This window comes from Loxodonta africana, chromosome 7 (genome assembly GCF_030014295.1).
Source record: "Loxodonta africana isolate mLoxAfr1 chromosome 7, mLoxAfr1.hap2, whole genome shotgun sequence".
Taxonomy (NCBI): domain Eukaryota; kingdom Metazoa; phylum Chordata; class Mammalia; order Proboscidea; family Elephantidae; genus Loxodonta; species Loxodonta africana.
The window spans coordinates 37,850,313-37,868,865 of NC_087348.1; the positions used below are offsets into that span (position 1 = coordinate 37,850,313).

At 47.1% G+C, this 18,553-nt stretch overlaps 1 protein-coding gene across 4 annotated transcripts in view; it reads right to left on the bottom strand.

The window, feature by feature from the left end:
* The window catches only part of PRDM11 (PR/SET domain 11), a 100,128-nt gene that overhangs the window by 42,437 nt on the left and 39,138 nt on the right, over nucleotides 1-18,553 (bottom strand). For all 4 annotated transcript variants that reach the window (XM_064288242.1, XM_064288243.1, XM_064288245.1 and 1 more), the window contains exons 2-4: nucleotides 18,128-18,252; nucleotides 17,661-17,764; nucleotides 16,870-17,132 (exon numbers count right to left, since the gene is read on the bottom strand). In XM_064288242.1, coding sequence (XP_064144312.1) covers nucleotides 16,870-17,132; nucleotides 17,661-17,764; nucleotides 18,128-18,246 — 486 coding nt within the window. In that variant the 5' untranslated portion in view covers nucleotides 18,247-18,252. The remainder of the gene's footprint in view (nucleotides 1-16,869; nucleotides 17,133-17,660; nucleotides 17,765-18,127; nucleotides 18,253-18,553) is intronic.

Here is an 18,553-nt window from a genome sequence, read left to right on the forward strand (position 1 = left end):
ATGATGCAAGCAGAGGCTTGAAATGTGTTAGGGTGATGGGCTTGCCCTCTGGGGCCTCCGCCATCACCACAAGAAGAGCTTCACCAGGAAGCTGCTGCTCCTTCAGCCTGGGACCCAGAACAGACATATGGAGCAGACGTGGGCACAACCAGCCTGAGCAGAGCAGCCAAGCCAAGCCCAGTCTAAGTCAGCCAAGTGGCAGACAACCGGCAGATACATAGAATAAATAATTGTATGATCACACTTATAAGAAATACCTAGAATAGGCAAGTGTACAGAGACCAAAGTTCATAAGGGGTTATCAGGGGTGGGCCGGAGTGGCGAAGAGAGTCATTGCTTAGAGAGCAGTGAACTTCTGCTAAGGGTGGTGAAAAAATTGGAAGTGGGTAGTGGTAATGGCTGAATAAGATGAACGTGATCAGTGTTACTGAATTGGACGTGAAAAATGTTGAAATGGCAAATGTTGGGTTACATATGTATTTGTTGTTGCTGTAGTGCACCGTCAAGTCGATTCCAACTCATAGCGACTCCACAGAACAGAGTAGAAAAAAAAAAAAACACGTATATTACCACAGTTAAAAAATAAATATTTGGTGAAGGGTAAGACAGTACACGCTACTGGGGAAGCCAGCACAACTGGTCCAAGGCAAGGTCATGGAAGCTCCACAGACACATCCAAACTCCCTGACGGACCAAATTACTCGGCTGAGGGCTGTGGGGACACTGGTCTCAGGGAACATCTTCTCAACTGGCATACAGAGTTTATAAAGAATACATTCTACATTCTACTTCGGTGAGGAGTGCCTGGGGTCTTAAAAGCCTGTGAGCAGCCACCTAGGACAGTCCACTGGTCTCACCCCTTCGGGAGCAAAGAAGAACGAAGAAAACCAAGGCCACGAAGAAAAGGTTAGTCCAAAGGACTAATGGACCACAACTACCATGGCCTCCACCAGACTGAGTCCAGCAAAACTAGACCAGTGCCTGGCTACCACCACCGAATGCTCTGACAGGGACCACAATAGAGGGTCCTGGACAGAGCTGGAGAAAAACGTAGAATGAAATTCTAACACACGCACAAAAAAAAGACCAGACGTACTGTTCTGACAGACTGGAGAAACTCAGAGTATGACCTCCTGACACCCTTTTAGTTCAGTAATGAAGTCACTCCTGAGGTTCACCCTTCAGCCAAAGATCAGACAGACCCACAAAACACAACAAAACTAAATGGGCGTATCAGCCCAGGGGCAAGGACAAGAAGGCAGAAGGGGACAGCAAAGCTGGTAATGGGGAACTCAAGGTCAAGGAGAGTGTTGACACTTTGTGGGGTTGGCAACCAATGTCACAAAAGAGTATGAATATTGTTTAATGAGAAACTAGTTTGCTTTATGAACCTTCATCTAAAGTACAATAAAAAAATTAAAATAAATGATGAACTGCAGTCAGCTAGTAGATACAAGAATGAGAATGTTGTGTGTTGTAGAGTCAATTCTGACTCCATATGACAGAGTAGACCTGCCCCATAGGGTTTTCTAGGTTATCGTTAGGGAAGCAGATCACCAGGTCTTTCTCCCAGGGAGTGGCTGATGGGTTCAAACTGCCAACCTTTTGGTTAGCAGTGGAGAACTTAACTGTTGTACCAGCAGGGCTCCTATGAATGAGAATAGATGATTTGTTTCTCTAAGCCAGAGTTCAGTAAACTGTGGCCTGCAAGCTGAATGCAACCTACCACCTGTTTCTATAAGGCCACCAGCTAAAAATGGGTTTTTAACATTTTTAAATGGTTGAAAATAAATCAAAAGAAGAAGGATATCTTATGAAGTCAAAGTTACATGAAATTCAAATTTTAGTATCCATAAATAAAGCTTACTGGAACACGCCACACCTATGGCTGCTTCCTTACTACAATAGCAAAACTGAGTAGTTCCAACAAAGCTTGAAATATTTACCACGTGGCCCTTTAAGGAAAAAGTTTGCCAACCTCTGTTCTATGCCACTGAATTTTGAGCTTGCTTGTTGCACAGTAATAGTTGATTGAAACAACACCAATTACGGCTACTTGCCACGAGCTAATGAAAAAACAACAGAGGCACGCTTGTATGTAAATAACGCGTTCTGCAAAGGAAAGGCCAAGGGACATGACAGCAGTTGAACTAACAGAAGGAGTCCCAGTGTTTCAAAGAGAGACAAACAGCAGGAAAATAAAGATACCCCATGGCAGATAAAGGCCAACGAATCTGCCACATTTGTCTTACAAACAGCAATTTGTTGCTGTGGTAGTGGTGGTGGTCGTGGTCGTGGTGATGGTGGTGGTTAGCTGTCATCTAGTCGACCCAAGGAAACCCTGGTGACGTAGTGGTTAAGAGCTATGGCTGCTAACCAAAAGGTTGGCAGTTCAAATCCACCAGGTGCTCCTATGGGGCAGTTCTACTCTGTCATATGGGGTTACTATGAGTCAGAATTGACTCGACGGTAACAGGTAGTCAACCCAATTCATAGTGCCCCCATGCATAATGAAACGAAATATTGCCCAGTCCTGCGCTATTCCCATGATTGGTTGCAGATCTAACAGGTGTGATCCATAGGCTTTTCACTGGCTGATTTTTGGAAGTAGATCACCAGGCCTTTATTCCTAATCTTAGTCTGGGAGCTCCACTGAAACCTGTTCAGCATCACAGCAACATGCAAGCCTCCACTGACAGATGGGTGGTGGCTGTGCATGGAGTGACTGGCAGAAGCTGAACTCAGGTCTCCATCACGGAAGGCGAGAATTCTACCACTGAGCCACCAGTGCCCGCAAACAGCAATCTAGTTTCAGTGAAATAACGTCATCCATCCCATTAAACTGATTGTATTAATTCCAATTACACTATTTTTTATAGTTCTGTTCATTATTTATTTGTAAATTTCTTTTGCTTTTATAGTTGTTTAGAAGCTGTGAGTATTAAGAAATTTGTGTTTATCTAGCTTTATGCTTATACCTTTTTAAGTAACACTACCATGAAACACTGGGACTCCGCGAACATTAAAAATCACCTGAACATGGCCTGTGAAACACAACCTCAGCAGGATACACTGAGAAGACCAGGTGGGGAGCTGGTTTACAGTAAACACAAACTCCCAGAGAATGCTAATCGTTGGACCAAATGCGAAAAACAACCAAACCCATTGCTGTCGAGTTGATTCTGACTCACAGAGACCCTACATGACAGAGTGTAGCCACCCCATAGAATTTCCAAGGCTATAATCTTTATGGGAACAGACTGTCACATCTTTCTCACGCGGAGCAGCTGGTGGGTTCAAACCGTGATCTTCTGGTTAGCAGCTGAGTGATTAAGCACAGTGCCACCAGGGGTCCCTGGATCCCAGTGCACAGAGGACAGAACTGAACTCAAATAAGAACTAAAAATTGATGAAATATTGGATCAGCTCAGAATACTTCTTTTTAAATTGTGGTCAAAATATACACAACATTTTGCCCTTTCAACATTTTTTACATATGCCATTCAGTGGCACTAATCATGTTCATTACCTTGTGTAACCATCTCCACTATCCATTTCCAATTTTTTCTATCACTCTTAACAAAAACAGTGCCCCCTAAGCAATGACTCTCCCTCCCCACTTCCCATCTGTCCGTGGTAGCCACTAATGGACTTTGGTGTCTGTATACTTGCCTATTCTAGATAGTTCATATAAGCGGGGTCATACATTTTTCCTTTTGTGACTGACTGATTTCACTCAGGATAATGTTTTTATAGTTCATGCATGTCATAGCACGTATCAAGACTTCATTTCTCTTCACGGCTGAGTTAATACTCCATTGTATGTAGGTACCACATTTTGTTTATCCATACATCTGCTGATGGACATTTTGGTTGTTCACACCTTTTGGCTATTGTGAATAGTGCTTCAATGAATACTGGTGTATAAGCAGAACAGTTTTTTATGCTCCGCTTTTGTTCCTGTATAATAGATTCTGAGAATTATGGTCTCATGTCCCGCCAGAATTGGCTTGCTAGCGTATTATATTCCTGGGAGAAATCTTTGATTTGGTTCATGATTCAATAACCAAGTCACCAGCACATACTAAAACCTACACAAGCTGAGCCTGGTTAACGCTTCTTGATGTTAAGAGGAATCTTATAATTAAGGTGCACATGTTTACTCCTGAAAAAAGTGATATTTAATCAATAGTGTTTTACGGTATGTAGCATCTTAGAATTCGAAAAAAAGCGTCTCTTTTTCTAGCATGGTCTTCTACTTTTCCCTGTAAGCACACTCCTCTGCATTCCTACTATGCCCTGTTACCACCCACCTCGACATCACATGTGTGCCCCTGGGCCTTTGTACACGCTACGCGGGAGCCTGCGATGCTGCATTCATTCACTTCCTGACTCTAGGCCGTTCACTTCAACTCATCCCTCAAAACCCAGTTCAGGCCTAGAAGCAATGATGCCCCAGTAGCAATGCACACACCTAGTGCCGGAGATCTTGGTTTCTAAATACCATTTCTAATAAAGAGATTCCGAGCTCCCAGGAGAGATGGCTGGTTCGGAGCTAGGGCATGAAAAGTACAAGGTAAGCCTAGAACATCTCTTTGGGCCAGAAAATAAGCAAGTGCTCAAATAACGATGGCAATACATCAACAGAACAAGCAGCCAGTCTGAAGGGGCTCCCGCTGGCAAATCTAGGGTAATTTAAATATTAAAATAAATAATGACAGAAACAGACTTTAAAAAAAAATCATGAATTCATACTGATAATAAAATAATTTTTAAAATGGGGGACTGGATGAGAAAGGAGCCTGACCAATTTTTTTTTTTTAACAGAAGAATGTCAAGTAATAAATTAAAAGGAATGGAAGAAATAGAAAAGTCATTTCAAACCACAAATAATAAATGACGCATGCAAGAATCATTAATAGCTTGTAAAATTACTGAATCATAAGATGTGGAAAAATTTCTTAGACACTACCTTAACCAACCAAAAATTACCAATAACAAGGCAAACCAGTACCACGTGCCTCCTGATACCATACAAGCAGAAAGGCAGGACCTTGTGTCAAAAATGCATAATCTGAATCTACCATGAGGAAACAAGCAGACAAATCTAAACGGCAGAACATTCTGCAAACAAACGGTCTGGAGTCTTCAAAAGTGTCAATATCATGAAAGAGAAAAAACAAGTGGCAGAATGTTCCAGAATAAAGGAGACTAAGGAGATAATGACAACTAAATGCAATGTGTGATGCATAAGTGTGTCCTGGAGGGGGAAAAAAAACTATTAATGACATTATTCAGGGCAGCTGGGGGAATCTGGACTACAGATTTGATAGCATTGTATCCATGCTAAATTTCCTGAGTGTGATAATTACACTGTGGTATAATTATTTAGAGGACAAAAGTCAGAAAACTGCAGCCTGCAAGTCAAATCCAGCCCTCACACCCTGATCTGATTTTATACAGCCCATGAGTTAAGAAAGGTTTTCAGCCTTTTTTAATGATTGAAAACAAAGAATATTTCGTGACATTTGAAAATCATATGAAATTCAAATTTCAGCATTCATAAATAAAGTTTTATTGGAACACAGCATGCTTATGCATCTGTATATTGTCTATGGCTGCTCTCATGGTAAAATTGGAAGAGCTGAGTAATTGCAAGAAACTGTATGGCCGAAAATATTTACCAGGTGGCCTGTCTTAGGCTGGGTTCTTTAGAGAGCCAAAACCAGTGAAGCATGTATATGTATATATAGAGAGAGAGAGAGATTTATACCAAGGTAATGGCTCATGAGGTTGGAGAGGCTGGAAAGTCCCAAGTCTGTGGGTCAGGCTTCTCCTGACTCATATAGCTGCAGGGGCTGGTGAACTCAAGATTGGCAGGTAAGCAGCTAGCTCAAGTACCAAGAACCGGAGATCAGATAAACAGGAGCCAATGCAGGATCCAGGGCCAGCAAAAGCCCTGAAGCCTTGTCAAAAAGTCCACCTATACTGGATGCCAGCCACAGCCCCACGGAAACTCCCTTTCAACTGATTGGCTACCCACGGCAGATGCCATCATGGAGGTGATCACATTATATCCGATCTCATCATGGAAGTGATTACATCATTAAACGACCGTCAAACTACGTAACTGCCAAACCACTGAGAATCATGGCCCAGACAAGTTGACACACAACCTTAACAATCACATGGCCCTTTAAGAAAAGTTTGCTGACCTAGTAAGGTGTCATGATGTCTGCAACTATATTTCAAACAATTCAGCAAAAACACAAACAAAAGAGGATGTGACTATGTATGTATGTCAGTATGTATAAAGAGATAAAGTGAATGCTATAGAGTGTTACATGAATCTAGGTGCAGGATGTGTGGACGTTCATTATATCATTCTTACAACTTTGCTACAGGTTTTGGAATTTTCAAAATAGAGAGTTAATAGAAATTAACAAATAATCATGAAAGGCACACGCTTGTGCATACACCCACACACACACACACACAGAGCCTGTCTCAAATGCCCCTTTCCTCTGAGATGTCCCTGGGTGGACTCGAAGCAACAATCTTTCTTGTTAGCAGCTGAAACCTTCCTGTACGGGTTGGTATTCCTCCCTTCTCTGTGTTCCCCCCAGACTTGGTTAAGACTTGCCTACTCTCACCCACATCTCATGCACTGGAACTGTTTGCCTGTACCTCCATCTATCCCAGATACTTGGGATTTCTCGGATTCTATTCCAGAGGGTGTGCACAAGCTTTTCTGTATCCAACTTCAGATTTTAAAATAATTCCCCATTTTATGATAGGAGGTGAACTGGAAAACACTGAAGCACCACTTCCTGACTGCTTCTCCCCAGAAAAGTAGGAGTCTGGCCCGGCAGGCAGAGAGGCTGACTGATAGGGGCAAACACTTCCATCACACAAACCTGCTGCCGTCAAGTCGATTCCAACGCATAGCGACCCTATAGGACAGAGTAGAACTGCCCCATAGGGTTTCCAAGGAGCGGCTGGTGGATTCGAACTGCCAACCTTTTGGTTAGCAGCTGAGCTCTTAACCACTACAGCACCAAGGCACTTCCATCATGTGGTGTCTTCTTTGTAAGGATCCTCGAGAAACCTCCTGTCCAGTCTCAGGCACAGAGAGCTGACCTTCTCCAGAGCTACCTGGAACCTTTTTTTAAAAAATAATTCATTTTTGTTGTTGTTAAGAATATATACAACAGAATATACACCAATTCAACAATTTCTACATGTACAAATCAGTGACAATGATTACATTCTTTGAGTTGTGCAACCATTCTCACCCTCCTTTTCTGAGTTGTTCTCCCCCATTAACATAAACTCACTGCCCCCTAATTTCCTGTCTACCCTTTGAGTTGCTCTTATCAACTTGATTCCATATAGATAGACCTTAAAAGAGCACGATGCTCAAGGCAGACATTTTTACTAGTTAAGTTTAACTACTGTTTTAAGAAGGCTTCAGGGGTTATTTTTGGTTTAAAGTTTAAAGAGTATCTCAGGGAAGAAGTTTCAGGAGTTCATTCAGCCTTCATGGCTCCACAAAGTCTAGATTCCATGAAAACTTGGAATTCTGTTCTACATTTCCCCCTTTTGATCAGGATTATCCTATACTACCTGGAACTTCTCATGTTATGGACAGGGTACACTAGCAGCTGGTCCCTGCTGCTGTCGAGCCTATTTCAATTCATGGCAATCTCATGTGTTACAGAGTAGAACCGCCCCATAGAATTGTCTTGGCTGTAATCTTTACAGAAGCAGATTGCCAGGCCTTTCTTCTGTGGTGCTGCTGGTTGAGATTTAACCGCCAGCCTTCCGGTAAGGAGTTGAGTACGAACTGTGCCGCCCAAGGACCTTAGTAGTTGGTCTGGCTCACCTCTCCCCAGATTTGGACCCTATACAGCATATATAAAGTACATGTATAGGCCATTATGGTTTGCATTTCTAGCCTCATTCCTGGCTCCAATTAGGGTCTCCGCCCTTGTTTTTCTTTCTTCCCTCTCTCCCAGTTTTAACAGGCTACCAAGTTATATTTTATGTATCCTGTTGCCCTAAATCCTTTCTGGAACAAGACTGAGTGTATGTGAAAACCCGAAATAGGAACTCTGTGCTGGGCTCCTCCTCCTTTTACCTCTTTACCAAACCAGGCAGCTGGAGAGTACCCACAATATCATCGTGCCCGCAGCACTGTTCCTGGCCTACAGCACCTGAGGGCAGCCCAGGCAACCCTGGCCATGACTGATGGAGTTTCTAATTCCTAATGAGATGAGAAAACAGGAAGAAGCATTGCTTTTCTAAACAGCCAGCAGTGACTGTAAAACTTTTGCCAAAGAAGCCAGGCCACGACAGAGGGACACAAAATGGAAATGGCCATTTGGTCCACAGAAATCAAGGCCGTCTCCCTGCACCACACAGCACAAAGAAGGACCAGCTTCCCAGGCATAGGGCCGGGGATGAGGGGAAGGAGAGAGGGAACTTGTGCTGGGTGGTTGCAGAGAACAGAGGCAAGACAAGAAGGCGGGAACTGGCATGATAGGTAAGGGAGGCAGACCAAGGACCAAGAGGGAGATGCAAAAGGTGGTTTCTGGAGTCAGACAGCGTGGGTTTGAACCCCAGCTCAGCTACTTTTCTAGCTGTTTCGCTTTGTGCAGAGCTGTTCAGCTTTGTGCAGGATGATTCAACCTCTCCAGGACTCAGTCTTCTCAGCTGTGCTGTGGATAGAATAATACCTGATCCACAGGGGTGCTGTTAGGATTAAATGAGGTTATGCTATAAAGCACTGAGCATAGCCCCAGTTATGTAGCAAGTGCTCAATAAATACTAACAGCTATGCTTATCATGGAAACCCTGGTGGAGTAGTGGTTAAGAGCTATGTCTGCTAACCAAAAGTTCGGCGGTTCGAATCCACCAGGCGCTCCCTGGAAACTACGGAGCAGTTCTGCTCTGTCCTATAGGGTCGCTATGAGTCGGAATAATTCGACCGCAATGGGTTTGTTTGTTTTTTTTTTGATATGCTTATCATGGAGCCCTGGTGGCACAGTGGTTAAGAGGTCGGCAGTTCAAATCCAGCAGGTGCTCCTTGGAAACTCTATGGGACAGTTCTACTCTGCCCTATAGTGTTGCTGTGAGTTAAAACTGACTCAACAGCAATGGGTTTTTGGTACGCTTATCATGAGGGGCCTTGGTGCTACAGTAGTAAAAGCACTTGGCTGCTAACCAAAAAGTTGGCAGTTTGAACCCACCAGCTGCTCCACGGGAGAAAGATGTGGTAGTCTGCTTCCGTAAAGATTTATAGCCTTGGAAACCCTGTGGGACAGTTCCGCTCTGTCCTGTAGGGTTGCTATGAGTCAGAACTGACTCAATGACAATGGGTTTGGGTTTATGCTTATCATAGGAGTACCTGGGTGGTACAAATGGTTAAGAGCTCAGCTGCTAACCAGAAGGTTGGAGGTTCGAGTCCACTAAGAGGTGCCTCAAAAGAAAGGCTTGCTAATCTATTTCCCCCCCAAAAATCAGCCATTGAAAACTCTATGGGGCATAGTTCTACTCTGACACACATAGGGTCGCCAGGAGTTGCAGCTGACTCAGAGAAACGTTTTTTTTCAAATGCTTATCACAGCCACCATCTTCATTTCTACGGGAGTACAGCACACATGTTTAGGAGCTGTAGAACAATGTCTTTTGCTGGAGGAAGGTCAGAACTTTTGAAGGCGGGCAGAGCATCAAGAAAAGACAATACTAAGTATGGCTTGGGGACAGGCTTTGACAAATGAATGCAGTTGTTTAGGATGTGGAGCTTCTGATCTTGGTCCAAAATCAGTGCTGTGGCCCAGCCCAGCTTTCCTCTCCTCTCCCACCATTCGGCTAATCAGTCACCTGAACAGGCAGATTTTCCCCAACTGAGCCCCAACACCCCCTCCCAACACACACACACGCGCGCGCGCACACACATACACAGCCCCTGCCTTCTTAAGCCATCTTGACCATGTTCTCGTCCAGGCCTTCAATGCCTCTCTCATCTCAGGATCATGAAGTTCAAAGCCCCTCTGTGGTCCTCTGAGCTCCAGTCACTCCCTCCCTGCACCCACCCTCTTGCCCCAGCTCCCTTGCCCTGTGCTCCAGCACCAATGCTGGGGAACACCTTCTTCTAGGCTCTGGATGCCCTGGGAAGGAATCTCCGAGGGAGTAACACCTCTGGTCTCCAGCCCCACCCCTGGAACTGCAGGCCACACCCACTCTTGACTTGGGGGTGCTAGTCTATGACCAGGCTGCAAACTCATGTACTTTAAATGCTTCCTTTCCCCCCTACCATAGATACAACCCAGGCAGCAAACCTGGGAAGTCCACCTGCTTTAGAGACCCCAGCCTTCCTTGCTGGTCTGTCCCAAGGTGTAGACTCTGCCAGCGGGAATCCTAATAGCCCTCTTCTGGACGTGGCACAGGCTTTGGTCCCTGTGATTTTCATGCAGGCTGAGATGCTATCAATAGCTTCTCCTCTGTTGAACTTCTACCCATTCTTCAAAATCCCTCTCCACACCAAAGCCTCATGAGAACAATTACTCCAAAGGACTAAAAGACCACAAGAACCACAGCCTTCACCAGCCTGAGACCAGAAGAAATAGATGGTGCCCGGCTACCACTAACGACTGCTCTGACCAGGATCACAATAGAAGGTTCCAGTTAGAGTGGGAAAAAAAAAAATATGTAGGACAAAATTTGAATTCACAAAAAAGAACAGATTTACTGGTCTGAGAGAGAATAGAGGAATCCCTGAGACTACAGCCCTTAGACATGCTTCTAAGTTGGAACCGAAGCCATTCTCTGAGATCACCTCTCATTCAAAGAAAATAACAGACTGGCCTATAAATAAACAGTAATACACATGATGGAAGTGCTCCTTAGAACAATCATTTACATGAGACCAAAAGGACGACATACGCCCAAAAGCAAAGATGAGAAAGCAGGACGGGGCAGGAACTGGGCTAATGGAAATGGGAAGTTAGGGTGGTAACTGCAGGGATTGCAACCTGTGTCATGCAACAATCTGTGTACAAGCTATTAAATGGGAAACTAATTTGCTCTGTAAACCTTCACGTAAAGCACAATCGAAAAAATAAAAGACCCATCTCTACTCTGCCCAGTCAAAATCAACCCACTCCGCAGTACCCCCAGCCCCCGACAGTGCTGCAGTCACCAGCAACACCTGCTCCGTATGGCTTACTTGGGGACATACCTCTTTCCCTCCCATCCACCTCAGCCCCTGCTGCCTGTAGCTGGACTCCATGAGAAATGGGAGCAAGCCCCCTGCATTTCTGTGACCCCCACACCTCCCTGCCCAGGGCGTAGTCCTTGAGAGCTGCTCTGTGTCTGTGTGTTTGGATTGAATTTGGCTCAGCCTGGCTCTTTACTGCTCCACCCTCTTGGTCAGCTTGAAGGAGTCCCCATCAAGGAACTCCTTTAAGCTCCTTGGCATCATGGAGGAGCTCTGTCTTTGAAGGAACCCAAGTTCTACCACGTACCAGCTATGGGAGTTGGAACCATTACTTCATCTCTTTGGCCCTCTGCTTTCTTATCTGAACAAGAGGGGCAGCAATGCCCACCTGTGGGACTGTCCTAAGGAGGAATGGAGATGGTATACAAGAGGTGCCTAGTATTCAGCTGGCATATAATACTTGCTCCAAAGCATCCAGATTTTTTAAACAAGCCATCACACTTGCTGGTTGTCTTCCTTACACCTCACTCACATCGTAACCCACAGCAATCTGGCTTCTGCCAGCAAAACTGCCCTAGCCAGGGGCCCAAGACCTCCATGTTGCCCAAGCTAATGGGGGTTTTCAGTCCTCAAGCTTCTTGTCCTGCTGCAGCATTGACCCCACGGCCATCCCTCCTCCTCCTCCCTTCTCACTCATCCTCGAGACACAGCCCTCCTGCTTTTCTTACTTTTCTACTCTTTCACAGGTTCTTTGCATGGACTCACCAGCTCTGATGATTCCTTAGACTCTCATTCCACAGGGAAAGGCTTCTTCTCTCCTCCTCAAACATATTTTCTACAGACTATCTCATCTCTTCCCAGAGCTACGACTGCATATCTGTATATGTCACCTTGAGGGCTGAGGTGTGCCTGACCCAAGCCATGGTGTTTTCAATCACCTCATATGCATGCGAAAGCTAGACAATGCATAAGGAAGACCGAAGAAGAATCACTGCCTTTGAATGGTGGTGTTGGCAAAGAACACTGAATAATATATACCATGGACTGCCAGAAAAATGAACAAGTCTGTCTTGGAAGAAGTGCAACCAGAATGCTCGTTAGAAGCAAGGATGGTGAGACTTTATCTCATGTACTTTGGACATGTTATCAGGAAGGACCAGTCCCTGGAGAAGGACATCATGCTTGGTAAAGTAGAGGGTCAACAAAAAAGAGGACGACCCTCAACGAGATGGGCTGGCACAGTGGCAGCAACAATGGGCAGTGTTTTGTTTTGTTCTGTTGTATATGGGGTTGCTGTGAGCCGGAACCTACTGAATACCACCTAACAACAAGTTTTCCCTTATACCCAGACGTTTGCTTTGGGCTGCAAGGTCCCTAAAGGTCGGCAGCTGAAACCCACAGAGCGGCACCACAGGAGAAAGGCCTGGCAATCTCTCTCCATAAAGATTAGAGCCAAGCAAACCCTACGGAACAGAGCACTTCTACTCTGTAACACATCAGGTTATGGTCGGTTGGAATCAACTCGATGGCAATGGGTTTGGTTTTTTTTTTTTTTTTTGCCCTGGGCATCTCACAGGCACCTCAAACTTTACTCACCCCACCTGAACTCACCTTCTCTGCTCTCCTCAATCTCTGGTCACCTCCCTCCACCTCTCTGCACATTTTAGCAGATGTCGCCCCAAATTCATTAACCTGTTTGCTATTGTTTCCTACCACAGACTTAGTGCTTAAAACAACATGAATGTATTGTCTTACACCTCTGGAGATCAAGCCAAGCCCAAGCCCGTTGCCATCGAGTCAGATTCCAACTCATAGCGACACTACAGGACAGAGTAGAACTGCCCCACTGAGCTTCCAAGGAGCGCCTGGTGGATTCAAACTGCAGGCCTTTTGGTTAGCAGCTGTGGCACTTAACCCCTATGCCACCAGGGTTTCAGCTCTGGAGACCAAAAACCAAAACCAAGCCCAGTGCCGTCGAGTCGATTCCAACTCATAGCGACCCTACAGGACAGAGTAGAACTGCCCCATAGAGTTTCCAAGGAGCGCCTGGTGGATTCGAACTGCTGACCCTTGGGTTAGCAGCTGTAGCACTCAACCACTATGCCACTGAGATGAGAAGGCCTAAAATCAAGGGGTTGGCAAGGCTGCGTTCTTTCTGGAGGCTTTAGGGGAGAATTCGTTTCCCTGCCTTTTCTAGTCTCTAGAAGCTGTCTGCATTCCTAGGCTCGTGGCCCCACCCCGCATCTTCAGGCCAGCAGGGTAGCAATCTCCAATCCCTCTCTGACTCTGACTTTGACCCTCCTACCTCCCTGTTATAAGGACCCTGGTGATAACACTGGGCCCACTCAGATAATCTAGGATACACTCCCTATCACAAGATCGTTAATCACATCTGCTATAGAAAGTAACGTACTCACAACTTCCAGACATCAGGGTACGGATATCTTTGGGCGCCATGATTTGGCCTGCCATGCAGACCAGCTGTGGACCTACCAGGGGTGCACCGACCTACCTTCAACCTCTCCCATCCTCCAGATCGTGGATCCAGGGAGAGAAGAGATATTAACCCACTCCCTCTCCATGTCCAATATCTCCATCTAAACTTTCTCAAGAAACATGGAAACTCACTGGTCATACCTATCTCTACTCTATATCCAACCATTTCTTCAACAGAATGCCTCCCGGTGTCTTTTTTACTTTTTGTATTATGGTAGAAATATAGGTACCGAAACATTTACCAATTCAACAATTTTTACACGTACAATTTGGTAACACTGACTACACTCTCATATTGTGCCGCCATTACCATTATCCTTTTCCAAATTATTCCACCATCGTTATAACTCAGTGCCAATTTCTTTTTTAAGGATTACCAAATCTCACTTTAAGGATTAACAAACTCTCCTGTCCCCACATCTTCCTCCAACCAAACTTCTGAGAATTGACTATACTCATCCCCTTCATTCTAATAAGGTTTCCGCTCCATCACTCTTCTACAGGGCTTTGCAACCTCAGAGCTGTTGACATTTGGAGCCGGATAATTCTTTGGGGAGAGGAGGGCTGTCCTGAGCATTAAAGGATGTTGAACGGCATCCCTGGTCTCTACCCTCTAGCAGCCATTGGCATCCCCTCTTCAAGCTGTGACAACCGAAATGTCTTCTGGGGAGCAGGCTCACCCCCAGTTGAGAACCACCCACCGCTTTCCAGCAACAGCTCTTGCTCTTGCTAAGGTCACCAATGACCTCCCAGGCACTAAATCCAATGGACATTTTTTAGAAGTTCTCTTGCCTGGCTTCACAGCAAAACCTGACACTATTAGCCCTCTTGAACCTCTCTTCTCCCTTTGCTTCCACAACATCACACTCTCCTGGGTTTCCTCCTACCTCTCTGGCCTCTCTTTCTCTGTCTCTTTTGTAGGATTACCCTTTCATTCTAGACCACTAACTGTTGAAGTTCCTAAAAGCTCATGCCTAAACCCATTCTCCCTAGGTGCTCCTATGCATAGGTGGCCACTCACAAAGTGACATCTCTAAGCCTCCTCTCCAAGCTCCAAACCCACATGTTCAACGGCCTACCTGACTTCACCACTTGGATGTCTTGACGTCACTCCAAACTCAACAAGTCCAAAACCAACATCACAATCTTTCCCTCAATCTGGTCCCCTTCCGGCATCCCCATTAGAGAAAGACACCATTAGTGACCTGTTGGATGGCAGACACTGCAGGAGTCGTCTTGGACACCTCCCACTCCCTTACGTAGTCTATTTCCAAGTCAGACCTCTTTCATTTCTGAAACAGTTCACCATCTCCACGGCCCGCACCCTAGCCCAAACCACCACCATCGCCGACTTAGAGAACTACCATAAAAACCTCTTATGATTCACAGCGACCCTACAGCATAGAGCAGAATTGCTTCACAGGGTTCCCAAAGCTGTAATCTTTATGGAAACAGACTGCCACATCTTTCTCCCACGGAGCGCCTAGTGGGTTCAAACCACCAACCTTTCAGTTAGCAGCCAAGCACTTTAACCACTGCACCCTTAGGACCCCTACAGGGCTTACCACAGCCCTTTAAGTGGGCTGTGGGGTGTGGGCATCCATTCTTGACCAACACCTCCTATCACCAGTTCTCCAGGCGGCAGCCAAAGTGACCCTTTCGAAACATAAATGTGATCAGATCACCTACCTGATCTACCACCACCACCCTCTCCAGTTGACCCCTGGCCGCTCACCTCTCACTCACTGCTGCCACCACACAAGACTTCTCCAAGTTCCTCTGAATGGACCACTGTTCTGTGTGCATAGAGCTTTTCTCCATCCCCCTTCCAAGACTATACAGAAGTCTCCCGGCGGTCCAACAGTTAAGTGCTTGGCTACTAACTGAAAGGTTGATGGTTTGAATTTACCCAGAGGTGCCTTGGAAGAAGGGCCTGGCAATCTACTTCCAAATCTACAGCCCTTGAAAACCCTATGGAGCGCAGTGCTACTCTGACAGCACCTGGGGTGGCCATGCGTCAGAACTGACTCATGGCAACTACTTTGGTTTCGGCTTTCAAAGTTAACTGCTACTTATTTGTTGCGTCTTAGGGTGGCATAGTGGTTAAGTGCTATGGCCGCTAACCAAAAGGTCGGCAGTTCAAATCCGCCAGGCGCTCCTTGAAATGCTAATGGGCAGTTCTACTCTGTCTTATAGGGTCACTATGAGTCGGAATCGACTTGATGGCACTGGGTTTTTGTTTTAGGCTAAAGCAAATCTTCCACGAATCCCTCATCTAGGCTAATAATAATAATCATGATAATAGTAATGATAACAGCTGATATTCACTGTGTACTTACTGAGTACAGGCATGATTTCAAGAACATTAAAGTCTCGATTCATTGAATCTTCACAGACAGGTACTACCCTCATTTTACAACACAAGCACAGAGAGGTTAAGTGACTTGTCCAAGGTCACATTAAGTAGTAAATAGCAAAGCCGGCTGAGATGATGGACTTGAGCTCCAGGACCCAAATTCCCAGGCACTGGGGACACTGCCGTTTCCCTCTGTAGTATGTTCGCAGAGCGTCCTGTAGCACACCCGTCCTGTAGCAATTTTCACATGCGTACATCCTCATCCAATGCCTGTCTTCCCCACCAGACCACGTGCCCTCTGAGGGCAGGGACCATGTCTGTCTTCTTAAGGCTTTACCTCCAGCATCTGATCCAGTACCTGGCATTGCTGCTTTTTCCGTGGAATGTCGTGTTCTGCATCCTCTGCGGCTCCTAGCTCCAAGTTGCCCACTCTAGAGGAAGGGTTGACTAAACCCTGTGTGAGTGCCACTGAATGGCCCACCTGACACACCCATGAGAATTCGTGGGAGATTGCCCCGAGTTCTGCCTGTCTGGCTGGCTGCGCCCTCCTTGGGGCCCCACTACTGACTGATTTGACTGACTGCTGCTAGGTGGGCTCTTTAGCATGGCCCTCGGCCACCAAGAGTCACAGCTACTCAGCCTGGACAAGGGGACAAGAGCCACCATCCACCTGTCTGGGAGAGACAGCAGCAAAGCACTTGGGCCAGGCTGGGCCAGGGTATGGCTCCCTCTGCTGGTTCCGTTCCGGGTTCCCTGACACCCTCTCCCAGGGAACAGCCCAGAGATAGGGGCTCACCAGCCACGAGAAGAAGCCAGCTGACTTGTCCTGGGTGGAGATCTGCCCCTCGTATGGGCCAAAGATGTGGCCCTTAGGGATGACTTCGCTGATGCACCGCACGTCATTCTCACCGCTGGCTTCCTTGACCACCTCCATGCCCTGTGGGATGGTGAGGGCCGCCCGGTCTGGGATGCCCACAGGCACTGGCGTGTCGGACACAAACACTGGGGGGCCGTGGTTCGGGCACTCGTCCACAAAGTACTCCTGGCAGGACTCACAGACTGGAGAGATGGAAAGAGGGGGGAGGGCCTCAGTTGTTGTGTGTGGCGGGGGTGGGACACCCATGGAGGGGTCTGAGGGGCAGAAGGGAAGCCCACTGCCTGCAACATGGGGGTCCTAGCTCTGGCCCCACCCCAGCCAGCTCCAGGCCCCTGGGTCATCAGTGCCAATAACACATTACCCTCTCTGGAGGCTCAAAAGGCACACCTGCAATTCCAAGTTTGAAAAAGCAGACGAGTGAGCATGGCTTTGGAGTCAGATGGGTCTGGGTTTGAAAGGCAACTGTGCGTCTATGGACTGTAGGACCTAAAGCAGGGTGCCTAACCCTGACCAAGTCTGTCTCCTCACCTGTAAAATGGGGGCAATACTGGCCACCTCAATGGCTGATGACTGAGGATTAACTGGGCCTGGACCTATGTCTGACACACGATAGGTGAGTGCCTATCATTAGTATTACTGCTGCGAATTCACTAACAGGGAGATGGGGTGGGGGAAGTGAGGAGCAGCCCAGAGCCACGAGCTCCACTTACACCAGAAGTCCACTTGCTGGAAGCTTTTGGGCATGATGAGGTCGCGCTTCCCCTTCAGTTTCTTGGGCTCAACGTCCATGGCTGACGGGTCTGGTCTCCTAGAGCTGGCCAGGACAGGGGCCAGTAAAGATAGCAAAGACGCCATCAGAGAGGGAGAGGCCAGTAGGGAAGAAGCTGGGGCCTGGCCAGGAGGCCACGGGGACATGGGGTGGGTGGAGGGGCCCCTGCCCGGCCACCTGCTCTCTTCAAGAGGTGGTAGAAAGGCAGGAGCCCTGACACCTAGGCCTGGGCCGACCTGGGCCACTGCTTGGGTTTTTCTAGAGCCTGTCCTCACCTCTGGCCCCAGGAGCTGCATGGAGCTGGGTTAAAGAAGGTGGGCTAGAAGTGGGAGCTCTCCCCAGGGTCCCCAACCAACCCAGCCCAGTGGTGCCCCTTCTCCCTTCCCTGTTCCCACATAGGGGCCTCACCAGGGCTGGCCATACTCCTGGTCGTGGAGTGGCGAGCAGACCTCTGTCTTCACCACCGGCACCATGTCCCCCACAGCAGCCTTGGTTTTCGCCAAGCACTCCTTCATGTTCTCAGTCATTCTGTCCTGGGGACGCAGGAGGCGGGACGAGCACAGGAAAAGGATCAAAGAGAGAGGGGAAGAGGGGTGAGTGGCTAAGAGGGCAAGCGGGGGTCCTGCGGAGTCTGGTTACCCTCCCTGCCATCGCCAGAGGAAGCTCTGAGAACACACACAACAAAAACAGCTGTAGCCCAGCCAAGAGGAAATGCCATTTCTATCCCAGCCTGGTCCTAGGGATGACTGGAGCCACCAGCCCTATGGGGTCAGGGGCTGGGGCAGCTCAGGCCAGGAGACAGGGTTGGGAAGCACAGCCTGGACCCCAAGACTA